The 10,190-nt window shown below is 45.8% G+C and overlaps 1 protein-coding gene across 1 annotated transcript in view; it reads right to left on the minus strand.

Annotated features, from left to right (window-relative positions):
* Nucleotides 1–9,538, minus strand: part of LOC104622149 (fibroblast growth factor 9) — a gene marked incomplete at its 5' end in the record, with an annotated part of 19,415 nt that extends 9,877 nt beyond the window's left edge. The window contains one exon of the mRNA XM_010288836.1: nucleotides 9,435–9,538. Coding sequence (XP_010287138.1) covers nucleotides 9,435–9,538 — 104 coding nt within the window. The remainder of the gene's footprint in view (nucleotides 1–9,434) is intronic.
* Between the last annotated feature and the right edge of the window lie 652 nt (nucleotides 9,539–10,190).

Raw genomic sequence — 10,190 nt, forward strand, 5'->3', positions numbered from 1 at the left:
AAAGAGTGCCACGTTCACATCCCACTGGCTCCTGAGTCAGAAACAGAGCACATCAGATCTTTATCTGATGCAGCAAATAATCCCCAAGCATATCTCAGTATGTCACTGCTGATGATGCTCTTTTAGCATGTCACTTCAACACAGTATTCTCAGATCAACTGAAGCCGCTGAACCTTTCCACGCCTCCGCACCGTTAACACGGCCAGCTCCCGAAACGTTCAGGGCTGCAGCGACTGGGGAGCTACACAACTGCAAAGAAGTGAAGCCGAGGACGTTCAAACCGAACATGCCCCACGCTTGCTCGCTGGGTAGGACTCGGGTTTGCGATGCGGTTATGCCTCTTTAACAACCACCCGCTGTCGACAGCGCAGTACTCAACCCCTCTCCCACCCCACGCTGCAGCCGATTCCCCACCGAGCGCGAGTGCTTGCCCAAACAGGCAACAAGCCAGTTCGGGGAGCTAAACCATCAGAGAATGAACCCTACAAAAAAAACCAGCAAGCTTTCTTCTGTGGCTTTAGATCCCTAAATGAGCCTCCTGACAGGTCAGGTGAGCGCTGGTGTCGCAGCAAGGAAGGAAGCAGAAGCACACAGCGGAGGCGGGGAACCAGGACTGCCCTTTCTGGAAGGGGGTTTCTGCAAGGTGTTAGGTCACCTTGGCTGCCTCCTCAAGCAGCACCTCCAAGCTCCCATTTTTGCAAGAATACAAAATTCCAGACATCTTTCATTAGGGGAAAGCAAATCATTAAATTAAGGTTTGAGTAGGATCTTGCGTTACCAAAGCTTAGCTTTACACACACACACACACACAAACATATATAATTTATGTAGGAGATATTTTAATACTCTCCTGTCCCAGGCATGTAGTGAGACTCCAAGTTCAGCACATAATTGCAGACCAAGGTAAGGAGATCACTAAGGGTTTTCTTTTGTATAAAATTACCTTCTGACCTAGCAAGCATCTGGAACGGAGTCCTCTGAGGAAAATCAAAGACCTGAGGAAAAGCGTAGCATCTATCCCACAGGACACTATTAGCAGGTGTCCCTATTTGGTGACAGGTGTTATAATCTGTGAAATTCTGATTAAAAAACAGACCGAAGCCTTAGTTTAAAAAGAACCACCATAGCTGCAGTTTCTCGCAGAGCTTTCTCCCATATTACCTGTGTTAAGCATACGGATTCACCTATCAGTTCTTCCTACACCAGCACCCACATCTCAAAAGTCCTTTCTTTTCTACAGAGTCCTTCATAGCTTGCTGAGGGCGTTGCAGTTCCTGCTCGCATCCCCAGCGTTGGTACCTGGGAGGAACACCGTTCAACAGTACCCAGCTTTCAGCAAAGCTGCCCATCCACATTCAGAGAGAGGCTGTCTGCAAAGGCGAAGTAGCTGAGGTTGTAGACAAATCTTCCCAAGTAACTAAACTTTCAGGGCTTTTCTCAGACCTGTGCCTTCCACAAAGAAAATGTCCGCAAGTACAAAGCTGTTTCTGACTGTACAGTGCAGAGAGAAAGCATTTATGCTTCCTCTCCTACCTCCCTGCAAAAATTCCTCAGGCCAGCTCAAAATCTCACTTCCTCTTGACCTGAAACTTCCTCATTATCCAGCCTAAGCTTTCTGGTGACCCATTCAAACCAAGTCATTCTTCTCCTCCATTTCAATGACTTTTTTTTCTCTCTCCTTGGTGTTAAACCTCAATATATTTACAGAGACCGAGAGCATACCCTCTCAGTTTTCATTCTGCAAGCTAAATAAGCCACGAACTTTAGATTCTATCATTTGATAGTCTTTTCAGCCCTTTGATCATCCCAGCAAGCCCCTTCTGCACCTGTTTTGGTTTCAACTCATCTTCTTTAATGCAAGTGACCAACTGCATTTTGCATTTAGACTGAATCCTACCTATCTGTATGCAGTGGCACCGATAGAGCTCTCCCTGAGCCCCACGTGTAAACATTTTGGGCACTTCATGTCACCAAGTCCCTTCTGTGAGGCTGCCTTCCGTGCTGAAAATACTTCCCAACTTTGCAACAATTTCAATAACACTCTACAACTTTTTTTTATGGCAAGATGTTTAATGCCCCTAATAAAAACAGGGAATAAAACCAGCTCAAGGACCAATCCATAAAAACTCCACTAATAGCTTCACTCCAGTCTAATACCTTTCAACACTCCCCATAGCTGTCTTCTCTTCAGTTTTTTCACCATCTATCATACAAATCTTCTATTAACATCCGTTGGACCCACTGTAGCAAATGCTCTCTTCTGCAGGTCATACCTAACACAGCCCTGCTGATTAGCACCACCTTATTTCCCATTTCTAGAAAAAGAAATTCCTACCAAAAATAAAATACTAGGCTTGGCTGAAACTATTTATCCAGCTTCAGTTAACTCATCTTGCACATAATTCCAGGTCCTCCTCTAGTCTTTCATTTAAAAGCGTGTCCCCTCACCCCAAGCACAACTCGAGTCGGACTGACAGCCCTCCAGCTTCCTCAGTCGTGCCCCCAAACACACAGAAACCGCGTGGCCAGAGGGTCCACAAACACTCGAGGCTGGTGAACGCCTGCATTGCCTCGGAGAGAAGCAAACTCTCCCTCGCCCAGGCTTGCTCCCACCTTTGCACCACATCTTGCAGTGACCCAGGAGGGAAACACTGTGGCTGAAGACAGCCCTTCTGCTTGGTCAGATTGTTTTCTAGTCCCCTGCTTCAATTCACCGGGCAGCAACAGAAACGTGTGTCAGCAGAAGGGAGGGGATGGATGGTTGGAAGGAAAATAGCCACTTCCTTCAGCAGTGGTGTCAGCTGCCCCTGCTCCCTTTGTTCATCACACGACAGGGGATCCCCCAGCCCCATGTTACCACCCCAAGGAGTCTATCAGAAACACTGGCTAGCCCAGTTAGCAGCCACGTTCAGGCTATACTGCATTTACACTCCCGTCTGAATACACTGTGTTTGTAAAGACTCCTGCTCCCTTGTCATTTACATAGCTTAAAAAGTTTTTGCCTTATATTTTAGTATACATCTCAGGGCCCCAGTCAGCTTTATTGCAGCAATTTCCATTTCATCCCCGTGCTTCTGCGCCTCTTAAGACGCGTGCTTTTCTGCAACCTGCTCTTCTCACATTCCTCACAAACCCTCTGCCAAGTGCCCACAGCCTATTAGTCTCCAAACCCTTCCCAGCAGTTTCACCCTTGCTGGGATACCATTTGCACAGGATTTCTGCATCTCGGATGAAGTTTCAAGTTTCCTTCACATTCAGAGCCATAAGCACCTTGTTGAACTGGTCCTCTTCAGACCTCAAAATTTGCCCTTTCAAATTAGCTACAGGCCTGCTTCTTGCAACTCTTCTGCTTAACACGGATTTACTCAGGAAGACATGAGTCGCAGTTACTGCTAAAAGACATCACAGGTTTTTGATCACAGGAGTGCCAGGTTTTCCAGAGCAGTGCCGCTTGCGCAGAAAGCCTGACCGCTCCTCGCAGCTCAGCCGCTCCACCATTTGTACTGTTTACCAAAAGGCACTTCTATTATTTTACACACAAGCGGAAGGGTGTTAAACCTGCTGCCGTAGCCGTTATCCCTCCTGGGATTTGACCACTCAGCCTAGAAGTCTGTGCCTTCACTCAGGCAAACTGCATTTCATTCTCCCTCCAAAAATTGTTGTGCACTGCAACTGTCCGGTTTCCAGGCTCACCTCAGCCACAGGTGCCTGCATGTACCATGATGGACAGATAATACAGATTATTTAAAAAAAAAAAAAAAAAAATTGATCAATCTGAAGCATATGGAATTGCTTTAGATTGGAGGTGTTTAACACTATCAGGAAAGTGTGAATGATACTGCATGGTAATTTATTTATCTGTCCTGTTCTTAGATCTCTGTAATGACCATATACTTGGCCCAAATGCCGTTCCCAACATGCACCTTCAACCTGTTTTTTTCTTCATGTTGTTTCTGTGCACCTTGACCTACCATTTGAAGGGCTGAACAATTCCCTTCCCTTGTTTTCACAGGGACATAAAAGATACTTTTTGAATGCAGGAAAACCAAATCCTTACCTACACCAAGCAATTTTCAGTAAACGGAAAAATTGTCCCTTTTTTGTCAAAAAAATTTCTGTTCACCCATCTTTGTAGCTGCATAGTCCTTCCAGGACTGTGGGGGCCCAAACGAAGCACAGAATGCTGCAGGTGCAGCCCTGCTGGGACAATAGAGGCGTATCGTCACCTCCCTGCACACTTACTGGGAAAACACGTTTCTTCAAGGACAGTACTCTCCCTCTCTTTCTTCCTCCTCCTCCTCCCACTCCCCAGTAGTTTTAGGAGCAAAAGGCAGGTTTAGTGTCCCAAAAACATTGCGACAAACAAATTTTCAGTTAATTTTTTGAAGGACAGCAATTTATTACCGTGTTATAAGCAGTCCTAAATCTCACTTTGCTGCACACACCCTGTAAGTCTGAAAGCCAGAGGTGAGGAGCCTCCCTCCCTGGCTCCAGATCTGGGCTCTTCAGCTCTGCCCCAGCTGCCCTGTGGGCACACGAAGCCTCTCTCTCCCTCTACCATCCCCTCTCCTTCCAAGCATTCCTAGCCCTCTTCTCCCTCCCCAACAACTCCACCATCTCCCTTCCTGCCTTCCTCCTCCCTGCTGCACAGCTCCCCTTGTAGCTGCTCCCGATCTTCCAACTCCCAATTTTCCTCCTGAGTATCCAGCCTGAGCTGCCTTTTGCCACCTGTCAAGGACACAAGGAGCAATGGAGACATCAGCATTTCATAGAATCATGTTTGGGTTGGAAGGGACCTTTAAAGGTCATCTAGTCCAACCCTCCTGCAGTGAGCCGGGACACCTTCAACTAGAGCAGGTTGCTCAGAGCCCCGTTCAACCTGACCTTGAATGTTTCCAGGGATGGGGCATCTACCACCTCTCTGGGCAGCAATGTTTCACCACTCTCATGATAAAAAATTTCTTCTTTATATCTAGTCTGAGGAGTGGGTCAGGTCTGTGTCCATGGGAGATTGGTGGGGCAGGGATGCCAGCAGTGGGATGTAGCACAGTTCTCTATGGCAGGAGAGTCTGGGACAGTGTGAGCAGCTGAGGTGAGGGTGCCCCATGGTCCTGCTGTGCTCGAGGTAGCACAGGACTGCCTCAGAGGACAGCCTGCAGTGAGAACGATGGGCACCCCATGGTGTGGGTGCTCATCACTGCCTGCCAACTGTGAGTGCCAACTGTCGCTATTCCCAAGGGCAGCGGTGCAGGGCAGCCTGCGGGTGGGGACAGCCCACGAAGGCAGGAAGGTCGTGGAACTGATCAGAAAGACCTCCATGGCACAGCACCAAGGAGCACAGCTAAGACACGTTTGCTAACACTCTTGCCAGAGGTGTTGGCAAGAGTCGTTTGGCACTCGGGAAGGAAAAAGGTCTTCGTGTCTCGTCTTAACACCCTTCGGGTCCTGTCTGTAGTTTGGATTTTTCCTCCTCTCCAGTGACAAGCACAGTAGCTGTTGTGAAACATGATGAGTCATAGCTGCAGCCTGCAAGGGGAAGGCAAGGTAAGGGAGAGCAGGAACAGAGCGAGACGGGAGGGAACGCTGCCGTCACTAACCAGCCTCCAAGTCATCACTACCACTGGCTTCACTGCAGTACCACATACATCTATCTTCAGCTTTCCCTGGCTAAATCCGTGGGATGAGGAAGAACTTGAGAAGAGCCACGCCATGTTATACGTTGCAGCCTGAGAGCAGCGTGAGAATCGCTGTGCTCTTTTAACCAGAAGATGCAGTAGGAACTGCTCCCTGTAACGGTGGCAAGTTGGGAAGAGTTTGTCAGGCAGCTAATCTAGGAGGAAAGCAGCACTCTGAGAAGGCCAAGAGGAACGTGTCTGGATCAAGATACGCTGAAACTGCCTTTACTGTTGCCTTTCATGAAAATTGGCAGCGATAGCCCATCCTGGCTGCTCTGCTTCGCCATATGTCCCATCTCCAGTGGCACCACAAATATGCTGAGAAAAATCTTCCCGTGCCAAATGTTTCAAAGACAAATATAGACAGATAGAAGTCTTTTAGGTCGCCAATTTGATTCACACCTAACGTATTTTTCACGCAGTAATTTGAATATAAATATGATAGTGTCATAGACACAGGGCATCTATTCCGGCAGCATCAAGTGCTGCAGTACTGAATGCCTTCAGAAACACACCTGCTTATATCCACAACGCTGATGTAGAGAAGGACCAGGTATTTCTTGTGTTGTTACTCAGTTGTGCATGGGAAACAGTTTTCCCACCTTAAAAAACACGTTCAGAGGCTCGTAAGCATACCTGCTCCATGACAAAGCTGGTGCTATTCACGGCCCTTAGTGAAGAAACCAAATCAGAGGGACCCACCTCCCAGCACAGGCAGCACAAGGACAACTTACTGGTGCTACAGAACAGTTCAACTCACATGACTGCTCCACTTAATTCAGGTGAAAAACTTGAACCTCACTCTATCACCTATCAGCCTCAAAACTAATTTCATTTAAACTGATCTTCTCTCTTGCCAGAAAGATAATTCTGTGCTGGATTGTGCCTTGCTTCTGGTTCAAACTGCAACATTTATTCCCAACAGAAAACTTCATTTTCAATTAATTGCCTTTTTTTTTTTTGAACAAAACCAAAAGCAAAACACGGTCTCTTAAAAATGTCCAGCGAATTCTACATAAAAATCTGCTCTGAGGCCTGCTTATCTCAGTGTTTCTACAAGCGCTGACAGTTGCTGAAATATAGGCACTAGGATTGCTAGTGTTGACAAGGCTTTAAAGCATCATCACACTGAGTAGCCATTAGAGGTTATATTTCATTGGAAGTAATGTAATTCAATTACCATCACTCTTTAGTGTGTCCCATCTCTGGAGGCTGACAATAAGCCATATCATCCATCAGATTTTAACCTGAACTTTGCATTCTGGCCCTATAGATTGCCAGTTCTCCATTATGAATGGCTTCATATTTTTAGTGTCATTTCTTAGGGAAAGGAGGTTATCCAATTATATTGTACATCCATCTGCCTGCCTGCCTGTCCTTAGCTTTTCAACCAGTTTCAATCAGGAGGCAAAGGTCTTCAAGAAAATGAAGTTCCTATCAGTTTTGCAACTAATCAGAGGCAGGGTAAAGAAGAGAAATCATTTGCACGTCCCACTTGGGAGTGGTGATCTTTGTAATCCCTGCAAAGTGACAACCCGGTGAGCATGGACAGCTAACGCTGTCTCTTCCTCCATGCAAGAAACACAAAAGGCAATTTGTGTTCCTGCAGGGACAAAAGGTCAGGGAGACCCATGTCTTGGACTGTGAGACACAAACCCTTAGGAAAGAAGACTCTTTTAGAACTGCTGTTCACAGAACAACTATTTTATTAACATGGTGAGCATAGTAATTTACAAAGAATTTCTTCTGCATATTTCTTCAGCAAAGAATGTTTTGAGTAGTTCACTCTGACAGTCAAACATATTGAAGTCAAACACAAAATATAAATCACACAGAAAAGTGATGTAACATTTGCTTTCCCAAGTCTATGCATTTAAGTTCTATCAATAACTAGATTTTCTTTTTCTGAATATCTGAAGTGTACAGCAACTGATTCACTATGTTTATGTGTTTAAATGATTACTCTTACTAATGATTATCAACATTACTGATTCATATTACTGTTGTTGTTCTGCCTTTTTGCTGCCTAACTGAACCATAAACGTACTCATGACTTCGCCCGTTCTTTATCCCATTTATCAGCTGCACAAAGATTATGACTTACGACAATTTACTCACTACTCACAGGCAACTTGTTTACCTCTGTCATGGCATGCATTCCCCTTCTCTCTTCCTCTCCATCCTTCCAACCTTTTCCTCCTCTATATTACCATTTATGCTAAAACCCTTTTCTTTGGCCTTTCACACTCACTGGTTCTCACCATCTGTGCAACTCCCCTTCTCCCATGTCCACATATTCTCCATCCCAGCCTTGCCCCTCAATTCTACCGCCTCTTTTTCTGCCCCCCACATACACTGTCATGTTCTGTACATTCTGACTGCCTCCCCTAGCCTGCTTGTTGCTCAGAAGACCGTCCTCTTCCCCCTCTACCTTCCCTCTCTCACACAAAATGTTATTAGAAGAGGATTAGTGAACCTGGACACACCCATAAAAACACTTCTGCGGGACCTTCCTGGTCTCGCTTCCTCACGCTCCTCCATGGATCACATATATGGAAGCTGGACTTCCCTCTTACTCCTTCTGTTTTCACCTGCCCACTGATCACCGCCTTCTCATGTCTCCTCCCACTCTCACTGCTGTCCCACTCCGTTCCCTGCCTGTGCTTTTCCCAGTTACCGTTACTCCCCTCTGACACAGGTATCTTCAGCTACACCCAAAGCCACTCTCTATCACTTTAACTCCTTTTTGAGAGTCTCTCTCTGCAACAATTTACACCATCAGTCAACATCGTCACCTTCTCATCCGTGCTTCTAATGAACCCCAGTGAATACACAGCCTCCCTTCACTTTAGACATTTGCTTAAGCCTTCGAGCCTGCCATCCTCTTCCTCAAGTACAGCTGCTTCCCCAGTCCTTGTCAGCTTCGGAGGTTGACACTTTACTGCTAGAAGAGGTTGCCTTCTACTGTTTGGGGAGTTACCTCCTCGATTTCAGATTGCCCCTGCCCACGATCTACCCAGGGTGTGAACCCCAGTGCAGGTCAGATGTCTCAAGTATTCCCAGGCAGGGTCCCCACACACCCACACGCTGCTCTGCTGCAAGGCAGCTCATGCTGCCGAGAACAGTCACCCATCAGCTGCAGGTGGGCTGCTTCGCCAGCCTAACTCCCACATCTCAAATACCAAGTTTTACTCCTCTCCCACATCCGTTACTCCCTCCTGCTGCATTCCTCAGGGAGCACCAGCTGAACTTTCAGGACAAGACCACCAAGCTTCTTGCCCTCATTCCTATACTTTTTATAACTTTTGTCCACTCCGATTTCTCATTTCCTCATCCACATACGCCACCCTTTACATCCCCCTCTACTTTCTGTTGTCAATTCCTAGAAAGCTCTCTGCCTACGCACAAAAGATAGGGACTTTGTCTTGTTTTAGGTCTCTACTGAAAGGACGTGTTTACAAATCTTACAGTGCATCCTTTAGTCTTCAGTGACCAGCTCTGGCCATCAGTCTCCATTGCTTATATCTAAATTGTTGTCCGTCCGCATTATTCCTCATTCCTGATTTCGTCACCTTTTCCCTCTCCCGTATTCGTTATACCACCCACAGGGTCTTGTTTCGAATCAGACTGCAAGATATTTAGAGCAGAAACAGTGCCTGTACAGCACCTGGGGGGTGCAAGAGAGGCTTGTAGGACATCACAAGTATTTTTCCCACAGAATGTAAGGATCATGACTGCCCAAGGCTAGTGGGAACTTACCGAGCCGTACAGTTCCCCTTTCTCATTCATTCCAAGGTAGAGTCCACTGTCGACTCCTCGGATGCTGACCAAGCCCACTGCTATACTGATAAATTCCAGTATACCTATAAAATGCAGGAAAAAAACAAACAGTGTAGATATTGTTTCCATTGAAAGATACTTCTTTGCAGATGTGACTGATTCCTGCCCGACAAGAAGCTATTTTCAAAAGCGTTTTCCCATTTTGAGAGTTGTTGGGAGGAAGATGAGGAATGAATGAATGTATCTTAAAGTATGGTACTTGAACAGTGAAGTCCTTAAAAGATTACTCTCAATCTTTCTCATGTAAACACAGATCTAAAGCTCACTCATATTCTGATTTGCACAACATATAATACATTCAAGCTTTTAATATACACAAGCTTTTAGATTGCCAAAATTAGCAGTATTAAAGGACCCATGAACTTTGTCTTGCAAAATAAATTCTGAAAAAATACATTTGAATCAGAATTGCCCAATGAAAACAGCGTTACACATGGAACCAAAAGATCTACTTCCAGGCAGCAGTGCATTAGGAATATGGGGAAATATTTACTCACAGTATTATCTTCCAGAGGGTTGAGAAATGAAAATCTTTAGTCCAGAGTCTCACACATTTCTGTCTAGATAGTAACCGTTCTCTCTGGTGGGTTATTTATTACTCATCTCAAATTCGAGAATTAAAATATTCTAAACCCAAGCAATAGTGTATAAATGATTAAGTCTTCCCGTGCACGT

The sequence above is a fragment of the Phaethon lepturus genome, unplaced genomic scaffold (genome assembly GCF_000687285.1).
Source record: "Phaethon lepturus isolate BGI_N335 unplaced genomic scaffold, ASM68728v1 scaffold48996, whole genome shotgun sequence".
Lineage (NCBI taxonomy): Eukaryota > Metazoa > Chordata > Aves > Phaethontiformes > Phaethontidae > Phaethon > Phaethon lepturus.